At 41.1% G+C, this 20,848-nt stretch overlaps 1 protein-coding gene across 1 annotated transcript in view; it reads left to right on the top strand.

Moving 5' to 3' along the window:
• Window positions 1–20,848, top strand: part of LOC101174659 (metabotropic glutamate receptor 2-like) — a 48,057-nt gene that overhangs the window by 1,285 nt on the left and 25,924 nt on the right. Inside the window, exon 2 of the mRNA XM_004068730.4 lies at window positions 4,135–4,757. Coding sequence (XP_004068778.1) covers window positions 4,257–4,757 — 501 coding nt within the window. The 5' untranslated portion in view covers window positions 4,135–4,256. The remainder of the gene's footprint in view (window positions 1–4,134; window positions 4,758–20,848) is intronic.

Raw genomic sequence — 20,848 nt, 5'->3', positions numbered from 1 at the left:
GGGGTTGGAAAATTACATAATGCAGGAAATCTCAACAACACACTGGTTTTTTCAGTTTATAGAGGAAGATGAGAGAGTTGACAGTTTTTGGAATTAGGGCATCTTCTGCTTCTGCTTCTTAATGTATTCCTGCACCCTCGGATGCTGTCGTTCATTTTTAATGTAAATCTTTTGCTCCAAAATTGTTTGATTCCAAAAAAAGGTGCACAAAATATTGCACTTTTTAATGCCCAATAAATCAACTTTGTTTTTATTGTAGCATTTATTCTAAACCGGGAAGCTAGATTCCAAATGTCACTAGACAGGTGCTGTGCTGATGCTTTCAGCAGGTTATGGCAATTAGGTGAAATGTGCTTTCATGTATTTTTTAGTGTTTGATAAATGTTCACTCTGTCTGTGTCTGCTTTGAAAGGTAAAATTGATGCAACCCATTGTTTCAGGCATCTTTAGTGACTATTCATGAATAAGAAGCTTTTTTTTTTTACCAATTAGTGCATGGACCTGCTCCTATCTTGTCATTTGCTTCAAACGGTTTCTTTACCTGTTGTCAGATGAAAATCTTAGTTTTTAATGAAGTGCCTGTTCTGTGATTACGCATTTGATGCCAGCCACCATCATTGCTGTAGTAAATCTAATGTTTACACATTTTCTATCTTCTAAAAAAAAGACTGTCGTTTCAGAACATCTAAGTGAAATCTTCCCAGGAGCTTCAATTCAGTAGAAGATGGTTCAAAACCAAGAAAACCAACACCTTCTTTTGGGTGTTGATGCCATTTTATGAGGATTTGAGTTACATTATAAAAAAACATTCAAACTTAAAAAAGGACATTGAAGAAGCGCCAAAATAAGCTCACAATGCTGTTGCTTTGTAAATACATTTGAAGATAATCTTTCTTTTTAAATATATTTCTAAATCTAACAGGTTGCTTCCGGATTTATTGACTGTTTTTAGATGCTCAAAATGTTTTTCTAAATGTCTAACTTTGGCCTACTTTGCATGGGTCAGCCTAATTGGCTGCTCGATATTGCACCCTTAATTCACACTGTGACCCAGTCACTGCAGCCATCTGCTCCAGCAGACAGCATTGAAAAGCAATTAGATTCCTGATGGTGAACTCTTCAAGATGCATTCTCACCTTTCTTTTAATAATAATACCAGCAATGCCATGAACCAGACTGGGACATTGAGCGAATCAGGGAGAAACTAAAGCTCATATTTACACTGACCAAAAATAAAAACGCAACACTTTTGTTATTGCTCCCATTTTTTATGGTATGAACTCAAAGATGTGAAACATTTTCCACATCCACAAAATAACCAGTTCTCTGAAATATTGTTCACAAATCTGTCTAAATCTGTGATAGTGAGCACTTCTCCTTTGCCAAGACAATCCATCCCACCTCGCAGGTGTGCCACATCAAGATGCTGATTAGACAGCATGATTATTTCACAGGTGTGCCTTAGACTGGCCACAAGAAAAGGCCACTCTGAAATCTTCAGTTGTATCACACAGCACAATGCCACAGATGTTGCAAGATTTGAGGGAGCGTGCAATTAGCGTGCTGATAGCTGCAGGAATGTCCACCAGAGCTGTTGCTAGGGAATTGAATGTCCATTTCTCCACCATAAGCCGTCTCCAAAGGCGTTTCCGAGAATTTGGCAGCACATCCAACCGGCCTCACAACCGCAGACCACGTGTAACCACACCAGCCCAAGACCTCCACATCCAGCATGTCCACCTCCAAGATCGTCTGAGACCAGCCACTCGGACAGCTGCTGAAACAATCGGTTTGCATAACCACAGAATTTCTGCACAAACTGTCAGAAACCGTCTCAGGGAAGCTCATCTGCATGCTCGTCGTCCTCATCGAGGTCTCGACCTCACTCCAGTTCATCGTCGTAACCGACTTGAGTGGGTAAATGCTCACATGCGATGGCGTCTGGCACATTGGAGAGGTGTTCTCTTCACGGATGAATCCCGGTTTACACTGTTCAGGGCAGATGGCAGACAGCGTGTGTGGCGTCGTGTGGGTGAGCGGTTTCCTGATGTTAATGTTGTGGTTCGAGTAGCCCATGGTGGTGGTGGGGTTATGGTATGGGCAGGTGTATATTATGGGCGAATAACACAGGTGCATTTCATTGCATTGCATTTTGAATGCACAGAGATCAAGTCGGTTACGACGATGAACTGGAGTGAGGTCGAGACCTCGATGAGGACGACGAGCATGCAGATGAGCTTCCCTGAGACGGTTTCTGACAGTTTGTGCAGAAATTCTGTGGTTATGCAAACCGATTGTTTCAGCAGCTGTCCGAGTGGCTGGTCTCAGACGATCTTGGAGGTGGACATGCTGGATGTGGAGGTCTTGGGCTGGTGTGGTTACACGTGGTCTGCGGTTGTGAGGCCGGTTGGATGTGCTGCCAAATTCTCGGAAACGCCTTTGGAGACGGCTTATGGTGGAGAAATGGACATTCAATTCCCTAGCAACAGCTCTGGTGGACATTCCTGCAGCTATCAGCACGCTAATTGCACGCTCCCTCAAATCTTGCAACATCTGTGGCATTGTGCTGTGTGATACAACTGAAGATTTCAGAGTGGCCTTATCTTGTGGCCAGTCTAAGGCACACCTGTGAAATAATCATGCTGTCTAATCAGCATCTTGATATGGCACACCTGTGAGGTGGGATGGATTGTCTTGGCAAAGGAGAAGTGCTCACTATCACAGATTTAGACAGATTTGTGAACAATATTTCAGAGAACTGGTTATTTTGTGGATGTGGAAAATGTTTCACATCTTTGAGTTCATACCATAAAAAATGGGAGCAATAACAAAAGTGTTGCGTTTTTATTTTTGGTTAGTGTATCTTCTTCATTATTATCACATAATTTTCAATCAGAAAACTTTAATGCGGGCTATAATTTATAGCCTGTGCTGAACATCGGTTATCACCCGATGCTCCTTTTTCAGGTTCCAGCACATGCATGCTTGTATGCTTGCTTTAAGGGTTTTTCTGTATTTGCATCACCAACTGTGATGCCATGGCTCTAAAGAAACAGGAATCAGGACACATTCAGTTTGAGCTGACGATCTGAAGGAACAAATAGCTGTTGGAATTTTAAAAACAAAGTATCATTTGTGAACAAGAACTTTGGCAGAAACTGCGACAGTCTCACTTCCTCTAACGGCCAAGTTCTGTCAGATTTACCAAAATGATGCCAAAATAAGGTCATGTCGTTTTTTGCTAATGAAATCCTGCCTGCAATATTCTGGAATAAATGCCTTATGATGTACAGCAGGACAAGCGTATGTGCTGATAATAATCCAGAGGAAGCTGCAAGCTAGGACTCATTGAAAGTCAATAGACCCTCTTAATCCACTTGAATTTGGGCGAGAAGGTTGGAAAAGCACTGCACTAAACCAGCTCGCCTCTCTCATTCAGACATCAAAACAGTTCCTTAGGAGATCTAAACTTGTAACCTTAACATGATAGGGAGCTCTATTAGCATACATGTCTCACTGCCCATATCCCCTGCAGTCCCACCCTTCTTTTTTCTACACACAATGTTTCCATGGCAACCCCGGCCATTGAGGAGAACCCCAGTGAATGTAATACCTGCTCCATAGTCTTGGATATATGTGTGTCGCTCCAGAGGTTTCCTTAAATATGTATATGAATGTGGTAACGGTATATAGAACTTCATGCAAATTTACTTCACTGTATCTTCAGAACATTATAAATATAACGTCAACATAACCTTCACTTTAGAAGTAAACATGATCACTCTACATTTACAGTTTGATTGTAGCTCATTTCCATAAATCTCCAATCTATAACATCATTAGCATAAACAGACAAGAAAAGCCCCATTGCTGAAGTACTAAATTGTACACAAAGACATATATTTTCAACTTGTGACATTTATGCTGCCTGAGTTTATGTGACAAACTCCTAGTCAGAGAAAACTAGATCACCAGTAAAGATGACAAATGTCAATAGAAGTATTTCAAAAATGATTGGAACTTGTGATGACACATGTGTGTTTGGGTTCATAAGCATCTGTGTCACGGATTGATTAATGGACATAGATGCAGACAGATGTATCATTCCCGATCTCTTTTTCTTCGTTTGGACAGGAACATCAGAGATGCTGTTCAGACTGAGAGAGAACCTAAAAGTAAACTCCCTCCAGACTGAGTGAAGCTCCATCTGCCTCTTCATTAGCAAACTGAACTCTGTCCTGCCACCTGATCTTACCATGCTGGACCCAGCGCTCTGCTGGATCCCCTCTGCCCACTACTGGCCTCTCCACTTCTTCATGTTGGACTTGCTGATACCAGGAGTTCTACCCAGTATGTCAAGATTGCCGCCTGCAGCCAAGCGCGAAATCATCATGGACGGGGACTTGGTGATTGGAGGCCTGTTTCCTGTGCATGAAAAAGGTGATGGGATGGAGGACTGCGGGAAGATCAACGAGGAGAGAGGGATCCAGAGGCTGGAAGCTATGCTGCTGGCACTGGATGAGATCAACTCCAGCGACCGCATCCTTCCCGGACTCCAGCTGGGCGCCCACATACTAGACACCTGCTCCAAGGACACCTACGCTCTGGAGCAGTCTCTAGATTTTGTCAGGGCGTCCCTCACCAAGGTCCATGATCCTGGCTTCATCTGCCCAGACGGCTCCAGACCTGTCCAAAAAGAGGTCCCACTGGCCATCTCTGGGGTCATAGGAGGATCCTACAGTGATGTCTCAATTCAGGTAAGGAGGAAAAACTGTTTTGTTTGGAGAATAAAATATATTTGATTAAGTTTCAGTTGTATTTAAAAAAGAATAAAGATTTTAGATGTTTTATTAAATATTTACCGCTAAATTCAGAGAAATATTTCATAAATCATAGTGCCACACGGAAGCAGTTTTTTACAACTAATCTTTTCATTAGAAAACCAAGTCTATCTTTTATTGTCAATCTTAAATGTCCATTCAGAGAACGATACTGTGATCACAAAACAAATCTGTTACAAAAATGGTAAAAGAGGCTAAATCTAGTCCAGGAATGTAAAGTCAAACATTTCACTGTAACAGTGGTAGAGCGAGAACATTTAAAAGGTGGGAAGGTGGAAAACTTTGTAGGGCGGCAAATAGTAGGAACAGCAAAGTGGCACATCACCAATGAAGGGATCAAAAATATGTACTTCAAACTGTTTAATTTATATAATAAAAAAATAAATAAAACAATACTTCTTCAGTATTGATGATTTCCTGTTGACTGAGAAGTTGGAGGCCCCGTTGGGGGGTGCACTGTACTGTAACATTTTCTGAATGTCACATGAGGGTAAGGAAAGGTTAGTTTATTTGTATAGCACAATTCAAACACAAAGTAATTCAAGGTGCTTCACAAAACAGAAAAATGCATTAAAATCACAATACATCATTGAAATAATCAACATAAAATTTACTTTAAAAGAAAAGAAAAAATTTACGAGTAACGTTTTTGCGTCGTGGTTTTCACCTTTGTGCTATCTTAAGCACTTTAACATTGGGAGTTGGGTCATTTAGACCCACTAGACAGTGCTCTGAACCTTTTTTCTTCAATGATTTGTGATCTTCACTGGTGTCCATGGATTACATGAAATCTTTCCACCTTTATCCACATTTGTCATGGTAAGGAGAACACGTCAATGTAAGGGTGGGATCAACTAAGATAGCACAAGGTGATCTGGCTCTGTGACTCTCACCATGCTTGTCTCATTTTCATGTTAACATGTGAATGTGATCAAGGTGGGCTCAGGTTCTAATTCATATTGACTTGTAGGGATGATGATTTTTAAAAAAATATTCCATGAACATGAAAATGCCCTTTTTACTGTTGTCGTCTCCACAGCTGCACAGGTACAATAATGTATATATATTTAAAATCTTTTGTTTTGGTTTGTGTGTACTAGCTTGCAGAAAAACTGGCTGTAACTAAAAATCTACTTGAAAATGTTTAAAAAAGTTAGGGAACAGTAAATGTTACTTTGCTGAGATATCACACTTTGTGTGTACTGTAGGTCTATGGAGTTAACTCAGTCTCAATAATCAGAAATACACACAACCTGTTTCACAAATACACACGCTCTGATTCACAACTGTAATTTTACGCAAACGTGCAATATAAATTTGGAAATGCACACGTTGTGTTTCATAAAAACACAATACATTTTTCAGTAAATTCACAATAAATTTATCAGAAATGCACAATAAGTACTTCACAAACATCATTTTTAGGTATACTTGTAATATGAACTCACAGATTGTGCAAATTTTAGAAGATGTGCATTATCAAACCCGCTCTCATTTGTGAATCTCCCCTCATTTGTGAGAGATTTTTCTACGATGAATATTGAGACTCCCTTCACGCTGCAGGTCAACAAATGTCACCATTGGCTAATTAATCTGTCAATCAAACTCATCAGCAAAGCAGGCAAAGCTGGAGAAAGTCTAAGGGCCAATTCGATTGGCTGAAAGTGATCACGCCTGATTCTAAAATTTGCACGATCCGTGAGTTCATATTACAAGTAAACCTAAAAATGATGTTTTTGAAGCATCTATTGTGCATTTCTAAAATATTTATTGTGAATTTCTGAAAAATTTCTTGCGTGCACATTTGTGAGAAACACTTATTGTGCATGTGTGAAACATTTTGTGTGTATTTGTGAGACACAGCGTTTGTGTTTGGGAAACACAACGTATGCATTTCCAAATTAATGTTGCACGTTTGCGTAAAATTACAGTTGTGAATCAGAGCGTGTGTATTTGTGAAACAGGTTGTGTGCACTGATTTATTTTGGCTGTTCAAGTAAAAACCCACAAGTCTGCATTCCCACTGGCCTCCTCCTGCTCTTGTGGTTGCCATGCTTGTATTGTGTTAGGGTCAATGTCAGTTTGACCTTTTTATGTTTTAAAAATAGAACGATTTCCTCTATGAAACTTCTTCAGTTTGACTGCATGACATTTTAAACAAAGTATACATTTATCATTTTAGTGCAACTTAATTGTTTTTGATTAGCTCACACAGATGTGCTACAATTTATAGCTAATCTGACAATGTCAGGGATAGTTTCTGAAACCCACTGAAAGCAACACTTTGATTTTGTTGTTTAGTGCTGATACTACACAATTCTACAAATGTGCAGATCTATGTCATAAATAAATAAATAAATAAGCTCTCAAAATTTAGAGATTGCTAAATTTTGCATTTTTATCAAACAAATGATCATCCTAGGAAACCCTTCAGGTGTAGCCCTCCATCAGCAGACAGAAGCTGGGTGGGCTCCAGCTATTTGGTGACAGAAAAAGTCGTGTTTCTGTTTCAAGTCAGTGCTTATTTGGTTTTTTTCAAGGCTAATGCTCAACCCTTAGGTGTAGAGTACAAAAGATACGCATCCAGCTCTGTGTTAACCCTTGTGCTATCTTAGTTGATCCCACCCTTACATTGACGTGTTCTCCCTACCGTGACAAAGGTGGATAAAGGTGGAAAGATTTCATGTAATCCATGGACACCAGTGAAGATCACAAATCATTGAAGAAAAAAGGTTCAGAGCACTGTCTAGTGGGTCTAGATGACCCAACTCCCAATGTTAAAGTGCCTAGGAAAGCACAAGGGTTAATGTATAGTTCTGATGCTGTTATTTGGCAGATGCTTTAGTCAGTATATACTCATGCTGGCAAACCCTGTTCAACCACTGAAGAGTCCCATCCCACACAAGATATTCTACACAACTCTCATGTCATTTCTCTACATCTCCCACACTGTTCAGATCGCTCCACTGTTCTACTTTGCTCTTGCAAATATTAGCAGTAGGAGAAATGGGTAGAGTAGAGTGCTGCACGGTGAAGCAGTGGTTTGCAGCTTCACCTCACTGCATGAAGGCCATGGTTTGCATGTGTGCATGACTTTTCTCCAGGACTCTTCCCACAGTCCGAAAACATGCTTCATAGGTTAATGATCATCTCTAATTTGCCCCAGAGTGTTTATGCAAGTATTTGGCCCTGCAGCAGACTGGTGAGCTGTTCAGGGTGCACCCTGCCTTTGTCCAACGGTTACTGAGTTGGCTTCAGCAGCTTCAGCACCATCCCTGAAAGGGATGCAGTAGGATCAGAAATGGATGGGTGACAGCAGCATTTTTACACATGTTTGGGGTTGCACATTTGATATGAAATGAATTGTAGTTTGGCTGATTTCTGGTAAGACTGGACTTGACCTCTCTGCCTGTTTGAGAATCAAGTTTCAGTGGAGAAGTTTGCTTGGGGAAAACCAGGCATCCACCTGGGATGGGTTCGTTTGAAGCATGAGCTCTCACAGCAACATCCGTCTTTTTTTCAGCAAGTTTATTTTTGTCTTAAGAAAATCATCCTCTAACACTTCATTTAAATTGTTGCTAGAGGCACTGATGAGTTTTCATTGTCTCTTACTTACTGCAATTATGGTGTCAAAGCAAACTGCTAGTTTTGCAAAATTTCTCATGTAAAAATCGGTTTTACCAGTGGGCCAAAAACGTATTTGGTAGTCAACACTTCTGCAGGTTGTCCTACTTACACAGATGAGAGAAGTCTGTAATGTTAATTATGGATACACCTCAAATGTGAGAGACCGAATGTGGTAAAAAAAATAAAATAAAAGAATTCAGGGAACCACATTGATTTTTACCAAATTAAATGTTATGATGGTGTGGAAAATAAGTATTTGATCAATACCAAAAGTTCACCTTATTTCTTTGTATTGTGACCCTGAGTATTAATGACAGAGGTCAAAGGTTTCCTGTAGGTCTTCTTTAGGTTTACACTGCAGCTGCTATTTTGGTCCATTCTTCCATACAGATCTTCTCAAGCGCAGTGAGGTTTTGGGGATGTCACTGGGCAACACAAACTTTCAACTCCCTCCAAATAATCTCTATTGGTTTGAGGTCCAAAGACTGGCTAGACCACCTTAAAGCGCCTTTTTACGTAGCCACTCCTTTGTTGCCCTGGCGATGTGCTTGGAATCGATGTCATGCTGGAAGATCCAGCCACATTTTATCCTCAATGTTCTCACTGATGGAAGGAAGTTTTTGCCAAAAATTTCACTATACATGGCCCTATTCATCCTTTCCTTCAAATAGATCAGTAATTCTGGGATGCATCTCATTATTTCTCCTCCAAACACGGTGAGTGGCAATTACACCAAAGAGTCTCATCTGATAACATGACATTCTCTTGATCCTCTTCTGGATCATCCAGATGGTCTCTGGAGAACTTTTGATGGGCCTGGTCATGTTTTGACTTAAGCAGGAGAACCTTTGGAGCAGGATTGTGACAGCGTGTTACTATAGTAACATTTGTTACGGTCAGGTCAATGTTTCAGGTCAATGACCAGTTCTGGGCTGTTTTCTCATAGTTCTCAAGTTTATTTGTACTCCACCAGGTGAGATCTTGCATGGAGCTCCATGTGAAGGGAGCTTGTCAGGGATCTTAAATTTTCTAACATTTGAGCAAGTGGATCTCTTCTCATCAAGTTGCTTGATGATGGCAGATTGGTGCATCCCAGTCTTGTTCAGGTTAACAATGTTGTCCCTGGTGTCCTTTGACAGATCGTTGGCATTGGTTATGGTGGAGAGGTTACATTCTGACTGTTTAATTCTTTCACTTACGTTTTGTCTCGCACAGTTGAAGGTAAATATTACAGACTTCTCTCAATGTTTTAAGTGGTATAACTTTCAGAGTCAGTGACTGACAAATATTTTTTTGCTCCACTGAAAAATCAACAACTTCTTTTTTATAAAACCATTTGAGACAAGCTTTCTAAATTTGCGATGGAAATGTTAGATTTTTTTTAAACAAAGGCAACATTTTCAAGAATAAACAGGGAAGTTTGTTTAATCAAAGAGCTTTATGTTACTTTATATTTATTCTTTAATTTACCATTTATAAAATAGTCTTGGTTTTTGTCTTAACAAACTGTAAACACCAACAGATTTTGCAAGCTGTTCTAAAAAATCTTTAAAATATTAACCATTAGTGTTAAAATCACACATGGTTGTCAGATACTTCTTAAAAAACACAATTTTTGGGGATTTTTTGTTTTACCTTTTTAATCAGTGCCTGATTTCATACTTGTACATTCCTTTTTTCAAACCAATTTTGGCATTTTAGTTTTAAACTTCATGATCATTTTATAATATTTAACAATTTCATGAACACAGACGATGACAGTTTTTTCTGATAAGGTGAAATAAAAATCCCATGGCACTGGGTTACACAACACACATGAATGATGAGATAAAACCTTTAAGCAACAAATTCATTTCGTTTCAGAAAAAAAACAACCATAAAGAGCTTTTAGTTATTTAACCTATAACTGCAATTATTACTAATCAGGTCTTTAGGTAAATCTTATCATCGATATTTTTCCAGCATTAGCATAGCTGTTGACATTTTGTTGCGTATCAGACAGACTGCCTTCTTTAACATGTTTGGCTCTTTATTTTTAACTTGTGTGCCCGCTGTTACTCTACAGATCCACACTAAAATAGCTGATTTTAATTAATGCAAACCTATCATGTAGTCATTAAACAATATTTAAAATTTAGGTGAAAAATAAACTGAACTTAAAATGTCCTATTAATTGAATACACATCATTTAATTCCAATCATGGAGATGCTAAAAGACACACAAAAATGAACACGTAATACTTTAGTCGCAGCATTCATCTCTTAAATAATTACTAACATTTGGCCTGACTAATTAACGAGAGACGCTGCTTTCATTTGCTGTGAGGCTAATGAAGCAATTTGCTGTTGTATAATGATTCTCATGTGTTTGTAAAGCTCTGCAGCAGCTCTCATGCTTCATTTCATGTCACTCACAGTATTTTATTCAGACTTTATACTCCACAATCTTTTATTATCATACAGGTTTAAAGTATTTTGAGTCGATCAGGGCCCTGAGATGGTTTGGCAACCTGTCCAGGGTGGACTGTGCCTTTGCTCATCAGTAGCTGGGATAGGCTCCAGCAATGTAAGGCAAGGCAAGGCAAGTTTATTTGTATAGCACAATTCGTACACAAAGTAATTCAAGGTGCTTCACAAAACAGAAAAATGCATTAAAATCACAATACATCATAGAAATAGTCAACGTAAAATTTACTTTAAAAGAAAAGAAAAAAAGAAAAAAGAAAAATAATAATAATAATTGAAAATTGATTTAAAAATAAAGGAAGGAAAGGAAAGAAAAGTGAAGATAGGACCTTTCAGTCATATACACGGCTAAACAGAAATGTTTTAAGTCTAGATTTGAACATGAACACAGAGGACGCCTGTCTTACGACTTCAGGGAGGCTGTTCCAGATTTTAGCTGCAGAATATTGAAACGCTGATTCCCCTTGTTTAGTTCTGACTCTGGGAATCAACAGGAGGCCGGTCCCTGAGGTCCTCAGAGTACGAGATGGTTCATATGGCACTAACATGTCAGAGATGTACTTTGGTGCTCGGCCATGGAGAGACTTGTACACAAGCAGAGCTGCTTTGAAGTCTATTCTTTGAGGTACAGGGAGCCAGTGCAAAGACCTGAGCACAGGACTAATGTGATCATACTTCCTGGTTTTGGTCAGGACTCGAGCAGCAGCATTCTGGATGTACTGAAGCTGTTTTACAGCTCGTTTGGAGAGGCCGGTGAGCAGGCCGTTACAGTAGTCTAACCTACTGGAGACAAATGCATGAATAAGTATCTCCAGGTCTGGCTTTGACACTATGTTTTTGATTTTGGCAATGTTTTTCAGATGGTAAAATGCCGCTGATGTTACTGACTTGATATGGCTGTTAAAGTTCAGGTCAGAGTCCATGATTACCCCTAGATTTCTGACTTGATTTGAGGGTTTTAGAGACGGAGAATGAAGGTAGCTGCTGACACTTTCTCTTTGTTTCTGTGGGCCAAAAATAATAACTTCGGTCTTGTTTGAGTTTAGCTGGAGAAAGTTGTTCTGCATCCACGCACTGATCTGTTGGAGGCAGTGGCTGAGTGAATCCACCGGCCCATATTCACCTGTTGTCAGTGACACATAGATCTGAGTATCATCTGCATAGTTGTGATAAGATATGTTATTACTGCGTATTAACTGCCCTAGTGGCAGCATGTAGAGGTTGAACAGAAGGGGTCCCAGGATCGATCCCTGGGGCACACCACAAGTCAAGGCCATGTAGTCTGAGACACAACTCCCAATTTCAACAAAATATTTCCTGTCTTCCAGATAAGACTTGAGCCAACTTAGGGCAGATCCAGAGATGCCAACCCAGTCTTGGAGTCTGTGCAAAAGGATCCCATGATCAACAGTATCAAAGGCAGCACTCAGGTCTAGCAGGATTAAGACAGTGACTTTGCCATCATCAGTGTTCAGGCGGATGTCGTTGGATACCTTGATAAGAGCAGTTTCTGTGCTATGATGGGGTCTAAAACCTGACTGGAAAACATCAAATGAATTGTTTAATAAGAGAAAATCAGTGAGCTGTTGGTAGACAACTTTTTCAAGGACTTTTCCTAAAAATGGCAGATTAGAGATAGGTCTGTAATTATTCAGTACAGTGGGATCAAGACCGCTTTTCTTCAGGAGAGGTTTAATGACTGCAGTTTTTAAGGCCTCTGGAAATATTCCAGATTGAAGAGACATGTTAACTATTTGAGTAATTGATGGCAACACACTGTTCAGGACAGACTTTAGAAATCTAGTGGGTGACACATCAAGGCAGCATGTAGACGAGCTCAGACGGGTGATGGTCTCTTGGACAGTTTGGTCAGTGACAGGTACAAAGTGAGTCAGCTTAGAGTGAGTAGGTGGCCGTTCGATAGTTATATGTGTTGTGGAGTTGATAGCTTTTTTAATGCCCTGAACCTTGTCATTAAAAAATACAGCAAACTCATTACATTTAGGTGTGCAAACCAGTTCTATTGGTAGCTGGGTTGGAGGGTTAGTTAATCTGTTTACTGTTGTGAACAGGACACGAGAGTTGCTGCTGCAACTTCCAATGATTTCAGAGAAGTACCTTTCCCTTGTTCTGCATAAGATCTGGTTGTAAGCGTACAACTCCCCCTTATACATTTCATAATGAACCTGGAGTTTTGACTTGCGCCAGTTTCGCTCAGCTCTGCGGCACTGTTGTTTCTGTGCCCTGACTAGATCATCGTTCCTCCAGGGAGCTTTCTGTCTATGTTTTCTCAATTTAACCTTCATAGGGGCAATGGCATCCAGAACATTCAAGATGCTAGAAGTAACAGAATTCAGCATTTCATCAACATTGGCACCAGAGGCGTTTTCAGGGTTAATCATTTCTACAAACTGTAGAAATGATTATGTATGTATTGACTTTAAAAGCGATTAAGGAAGTTTAGCGGGTAATGGATGGATGAGCTCATCAGTATATGCCATAAGTATGATGGGAACAACACCAAAGCATATTACGGATCACGACAATTAAAAAAAAGGCAAAATATTAAAAATAACTTTTTTTTTAATTAAAACAAAATTACGGAAACTGGAAAAGGTACTATGGAACCTCTCTGATTGGATAATGACGTTTGTGTTTTTTCAAATGCTTCTCCAATGTTCGCGTACTAATAAAAGTTTTATGATTAGTTGGGAGCATAATCTAGTATCACTTCATGCCAAATAAGTTTTGCTTGAAAGGGACAAACGTCATCCTCCAATCAGAGATGAGATATAGTTTCTTTTCCGGTTTCTTATTTGGTTTCAGTTTTTAATTTTTGGAAATAACAGTTTTTGCCTTTATATGGAAACCGTTTCATTTTTATTTCATTTCAATTTTTTGAAATTGTGTTTTGGTTTCTGGTATTTTGCTTTGATTTCTAAATAGAGTTTGTCACCTCTCTTTTGATGCACATCCAATTTACTGCTCTAAGCCTGCTTTGGCGCCTTAACACCCCTCCCACAGAGCGACCTCCAACTCCATTGCCACATCACGGAAAACATGGCTGATGTCGAGCGAGTAGCTTGGGTTTCCAGTGGAACGGGCTCGATCACCCCAGCTCCATGGGCTCTGTGACAGGCTGGCAACTGGTCCAGTGTGTATCCTGCCTTCACAAAACAGTAACTGGGGCAGTCTCCGGCAACCCCTGCAGCCCCAGCTGGTTAAGAAAACGGATTGAAGTTTAGGACGAAAATCTTTGCATATTGGCCATATTGGATTTTATTTTTCTGTCCTTTAATTTAGTCACTGAAAACGTCACGTGCCCAAAGCTGAGTCACTTAATTGGTTGACGCGGCACGTCAACCTGCGCCACGCTCGACACCCAAATCGTGCCGCAGTACCTCAGATCGCTTGTACGTTGACTTAACATTCGATGCTCCTGACGAGTGAACCGCGTCCAGTGTGAATGCAACATAACACATGACTTACTTTTCTAGCATGTTAAGAAAATAAAATGAATTAACTTGGACTTTTGAAATTTAAATAGAGATATTTTAAACATCCCTGCATGTTGAGTTACATCAAAAGATGATATAGAAAAGAAAGTGCCTAGTAAGCAGAATGTGACACTGAGTTCCTACACAGTAAGATCTTCCTTACAGTTCAAGCATTCTGGAGAAATGCTAAAGCTGATTGAAGAGCTTCATAATTCAAGTGATTCAAGTGATCTACCAGCATGCGAAGACAAACTTGTTTTTTCTTCCTCCTTCTCTTCTTTTTGGTTTTCCCAGTCTGCCTGTGAATGAGACACTTCAACAACACTTAACAACACAAAGAGTGGACTTTTTCCTGTGTGTTTTGTCTTTCATCTGAATACTTTGGGCTGAATTAGACTGATCTCCTTTTGCTCAACAGTCTTTTTGTTGTTGCTTTCACTTCCGAGACACTAAAACCAATTGAGCTGTGGGAGCAGCCAGAAGCTCATGGTGGGATTTTATTGAGAGGTCAACGGTTTACACCGTCCCCATGTCTCCCTCTGAAGCACTTTGTGCAGATAAAAGGACATTATAAAAGCGAGAAGGGTGGGTGCCAAGGACCCTCATGTGGGACTCTGACAAGACATGCTTTTCACATCTGTGGGGTGCATTTCTGGCTGATGCTGCCTGTGACAGAGCCAAGGATGAGCAGAACCACTTTCCCATCAGCCTCTAAAGACTCCTTTATAATTAGCTCAAGAACACTGGCATTTTAATCATTTCTTAACTGGTGTGTTGCCTTGTTGGCGTTGTTGTCTTGTCACACTTATGTTGTGGAAAATGGCTTTTTGGGCCATCTGGGATGTAATAGCTGTATTACCAACCATGCTCAATGCCTCAGTTTTGAAAGTTTACACATTTTTCAGGAATGGGTTTAACCTGGCCTTTGGGGAAAATAACAACCTCTGAGTCATAGTGACTCGGCTGGCTGCACGTAAATATGTGGCAATAATATCAGCCTTTATTTTGTCGGGACACGACTGGAAACACAAATTGACGTGGTCGTGTTAACGGTTTCTAAGGACTGAGCAGAGATTTGCATTGAAACGCTCACAGCCTCCGTGTGAGCTGGAGACTGCGTGTCGTGTGAGCTGCGGGGCCGATGGCAGTCTGAAGGCTCCCACACGTAACAACGCATCCGCCCCTCATACACAAAACGTACAGTATTAAGTCCGATTGCTCTGCACAGACACGATTTGCTCCGTCCACCGGCGCAATGGGGACGAAGCGCTCCTCCCTGTAGCCGCGCTGGCCAGAGCTGTCGGAGTAGATAGGAAGGGGAGACAAGGAGCGCGCGGGAGCGCGGAGGCGTCGAGCCATTCTGCAGGCTGCAGCCAGGGCTTACTCGAGGCGTCCGCGGAGCAAGTGTTTGTTGTGGAAGGAAACTTCTGACCCACGCGCCGCGAGGAGGCGCGCGTATCGCGCTGAGGCGCGCGCTTTTCAGTCGTCGCTGCTTTATTTTACTAGCGTGTTTTTTAAACAGCCCTGTTAATCCCATAACGCTGCCGCGACACAAGCGGAAGGAGAGCTTTACCCGTTCACCCCTCCATGCACTGCTGCTCATTCTTAAACACGTACAACAGAATGGCGAGCCGGGCGTTGGCCCCGCCTTTAGCCCCTAAGACTCATGGGAAATGGGGGATCGGGGATGTAAATTTCCTCATCATAACTGAGGGATGTAATGTTGATTATATGGTTACTGTTTGTAATTTTATGTGTGATACCTAGATTGTCAATAAGTTAAAAAAAAATAATAAAAATAAAAACCATAACTGAGGAACTTGTGAACAGAATAGAGGTGCATACTGTTTGGCAGATGCAGATAAACTCAAAGACATGAGCCTGAGGCAAAAATGACTCCACCCACTGTGTGCTAATAAATCACACTTACACTCTGAGTCAGGAAGTGATCCGTCAGGATGAAAATGTTGCCTAATTCATGCGGCTTGTACCCCGACGCGGCTTGTGTATGTATAAAATTAGTTAAACACGTGAAAATGGGTGGGTGCGGCTAATAATCAGGTGCGCTTTGTAGTCCGGAATTTACGGTAATTAAATCCTTAAGAAAAAGATGAAAAAGCTTCCATCGCTGTACAGCTGCTGGGCAGCCCTGCAATAATTGGAAGTTATAACATCTCTCCTGCAGTAGATCTGATGTTTAATATTCCTTGGTTCAGTCCAGTTTATTAGCTCGTATTGGTGTGTGGTGCGCCGAGAAAAGGCCTGCCACTTATTGTGTTTCTGTCCACACAGAAAAAATAGAAAAGGTGATAATACTTCCTTTGGTGTTGAAGCCGGATTTATTATCTAATCCTCATCTTAAACCTGTTGTTTTGTGTGCTTAAAGTGCAAATCTACAGCTTCTAATTAGCAAATCAGAATCTCATTCAGATTCAGGAAAAGGTAGTAATGACTGGATGCTCCAAAATACACATTTAATAAAGCTACTGTCGTGTTTGTTTCTGGGTGTACTTAACTTTATCTTCCCTGGATTGAAGCGAACTACTGCAGTCAGTCTATACTATAGCCTGTAGCTGTAATAAAAAACAAAGAAATGAATAGTTTCAGGCAGAAACAATTCAATTTGCTTTCAATAAACCTGAAGTGACTGAAGCAGTCATTTCATTTCATAACACTGTTGTCTAGAAGGTAAAAAAACAACCAGAAAAAAATCAACTAAAGTGAACATGTGAGCTGTTTTTATGCCAGTATAAAGATATCATAGGTTTAAGTTTATATGAGGCTGCACGGTGGCGCAGTGGTTAGCGCTCTTGCCTCACAGCAAGAAGGGCCCTGGTTCAAGTCCCGGCTGGGGGACATGAAAAACACAACATCAATGGGGGACCTTTCTGTGTGGAGTTTGCATGTTCTCCCCGTGCATGCGTGGGTTCTCTCCGGGATCTCCGGCTTCCTCCCACTCTCCAAAAACATGCCTTATAGGTTGATTGGTTACTCTAAATTGTCCATAGGTGAGAGTGTGAGAGTGAATGGATGTGTGGTTGAAGATATTCTACCCTGTGACAGACTGGCGACCAGTTCAGGGTATCCCTTGCCTACGCCCAAGTGGCCGGGATAGGCTCCGGCAACCCCGTGACGCCGAAAGGGAATAAACGGTCAAGAAGATGAATGAATGATGAATGAATGAATGAAAGTTTATATGAAGGAAACCTCTGCGACTGAGATAGTCTGAACAAGATCAATGTTAGTCTCTAGCACCAGGGGGGTATTCCAGGAAGCATGTTTAAACTAGCCTGACTTTAAGCCTGAACTCTGGCTGCCTGAACTTGCTAACTCTGGGTATGTCGGTTCCAAAAGACCGGATATGAGTTAGCGTAATTACGCTCGACTTGGTAACCCTGGGTTAATGCACGTGCATGTCAAGTACATAAAGACATTCTCAATGGATCACCGATTTCCGGAGTCACCATGGAAACACGTGGAGAAAAAAAGAAAGCGCTATACTTCAGTGAGACTGAGTCTGAGATTAATGACGGCGTATGAAGATTATACGTCCATCAAAAAAGTAATACAGCTGCATCATCAAAAGAAAGAGTTTCTGCTTGTAGTAGAAGAACAGACAAAGTAAACGCACGAGTTTCTGATCTTCTTTCCATTTTCATGTGATGCATACATTATATATATATATATATATGAAACTTATCCAATTTTGCCAACTTAAATGAATTACTTCTATTGGTAACAAGTAATTGAGTTAAATTTATTCAACCTAATTTCTTACGTCTATAAAACTTAATAATTGTTAATACAACTCAAATTTACATATTTATTTAACTAAATGTCATATTACTCCAATTCAAGTAATATTTTTTCCATCGTAATGAATTTAAATTCTTGAACTCTCATATATCTAAGTTTGAGCCGGCAGATCCTCATTTTTATAACAATTAAAAGAACAAAAAGGTATATTCTTAGTGCGTTCATTCATTTAGGATTTTTCCGACATTGTCAATAGTCATCAATAGTCCATCTAACTGTAAGGGTGCTATATAAACTCATCATCCTCTCCATCCCTCTCCCTCATGGTGCAGAGACATGAGCAAAGTAGGACAAAATAACTCGGCAAAACACGGTAAAACAGCTAAACAACTAAACACATTTGGTGAAAAACCCACAGTTAAACCCAAATCCGTCCAGACAGGCAAAGGGAATGATATCCCACAATCCATTGCGGTGCCGATCTAACAGCAGCACCAAAGTTACACCTACTCAATTGAATTAATTTGAATGAAAGCAAAATAACTGTCTGAAAAACATGGTTATTTTTAATCTGACTTAACAAAAAGAAAAGATCTTTAATTATCTTAACTGAAGCAAATAATTATGTTAGATCAAAGTAAAAAAGTTTATCTTTCCAACATCCATATGTGGTCTTATCACCCTCTCACGGTGGAAAAAGTATTATCTGAGCTTCTTCATCCACTAAATCATCTTCAAATGGACACGCCACGCTGCTTCACCTCTTCTTCTTCTTTCTCTTTCGGCTTTTCCCATCAGGGGTCGCCACAGCGAATCATCCTTTTCCACCTCGCTCTATCATGAACATCTTCTACCCTAACGTTAGCCAACTTCATGTCCTCTGTTAAGACATCCATGTATCTCCTCTTTGGCCGTCCTCTTGCCCTCCTGCCAGGCAGCTCCATCTCCAACATCCTTCTACCAATATATCCACTATCCCTCCTCTGAACATGTCCAAACCATCTCAGTCTGGCTTCCCTGACTTTGTCGCTAACACAGGCAACATGAGCCGTCCCTCTGATGTACTCGTTCCTTATCCTGTCTAACCTGGTCACTCCTAAGGAGAACCTCAACATCTTCATCTCCGCTACCTCCATCTCAGCCTCTTGTCTCTGTCTCACTGCTACCGTCTCTAACCCATAGAGCAGAGCTGGTCTCACAACTGTCTTGTACACCTTTCCTTTGAGTCTTGCTGACACTCTTCTGTCACACAACACTCCTGACACTTTCCTCCACCCGCTCCAACCTGCCTGCACTCGCCTCTTCACCTCTTTTCCACACTCCCCATCACACTGAACTGTTGACCCCAAGTACTTAAACTCCTGCACCTTCTTCACCTCAGCCCCCTGTAACCTAACGCTTCTACCTTGATCCCTCTCGTTCAGACACATGTATTCTGTCTTACTACGACTGACCTTCATGCCTCTTCTTTCCAGAGCAAACCTCCACCTCTCTAGCTGTTCCTCCACCTGCTCTCTACTCTCACTGCAAATTACAATGTCATCCGCAAACATCATTGTCCAGGGAGATTCCTGTCTTACCTCGTCTGTCAGCCTGTCCATCAGCATAGCAAACAAAAAAGGACTCAAAGCTGATCCTTGGTGTAGTCCCACCTCCACCTTGAACTCCTCTGTCTGACCTACAGCACATCTCACCACCGTCATACTTCTCTCATACATGTCCTGAACTACTCTGACATACTTCTCTGCCACTCCAAACGACCTCATACAGTACCACAGCTCCTCCCTCGGCACCCTGTCATACGCCTTCTCTAAATCTACGAACACACAATGCAGCTCCTTCTGACCTTCTCTGTACTTTTCCATCAACATTCTCAAAGCAAAAATGGCATCAGTGGTGCTCTTACGGGGCATGAAACCATACTGCTGCTCACAAATCTCCACCTCTTTCCTAAGCCTGGCTTCCACTACTCTTTCCCACAGCTTCATTGTGTGGCTTATCAACTTTATTCCTCTATAGTTGCTGCAGTTCTGCGTGTCACCCTTGTTCTTAAAGATCGGGACCAGAACGCTTCTCCTCCATTCCTCAGGCATCTTCTCACTCTCTAGAATCCTATTGAAAAAACTCGTTAGAAATTCCACTGCTGTCTCTCCTAAGCACTTCCATACCTCCACAGGTAGGTCATCAGGACCAACGGCCTTTCCGCTCTTCATCCTTTTCAGAGCCTTCCTAACCTCCTCCTTTCCAATCTCTGCTACTTCCTGCTCCACAACAACCACATCTTCCTCCCTTCTTTCCCTGTCATTTTCCACGTTCATCAGCTCCTCAAAATACTCCTTCCATCTTTTCTGTACACTCTCCTGGGTTGTTAGCACCTTTCCATCTCTGTCCTTAATCACCCTTATCTGTTGCACGTCCTTCCCATCTCTGTCTCTCTGTCTGGCTAGCCTGAACAAGTCCTTTTCTCCTTCCTTTGTGTCTAACCTGTCATATAGCTCATCGTAAGCTTTCTGTTTGGCCTTTGCCACCTCTCTCTTCACTCTACGCTGCGCTTCCTTGTACTCCTGTCTACCTTCCTCAGTCCTTTCTACATCCCACTTCCTTTTAGCCAACCTCTTCCTCTGGACGCATTCCTGTACTTCCTCATTCCACCACCAAGTC

The sequence above is a fragment of the Oryzias latipes genome, chromosome 5, assembly GCF_002234675.1.
Source record: "Oryzias latipes chromosome 5, ASM223467v1".
Classification (NCBI taxonomy): Eukaryota; Metazoa; Chordata; class Actinopteri; order Beloniformes; family Adrianichthyidae; genus Oryzias; species Oryzias latipes.
This window is presented reverse-complemented; position numbering and strand designations above follow the sequence as displayed.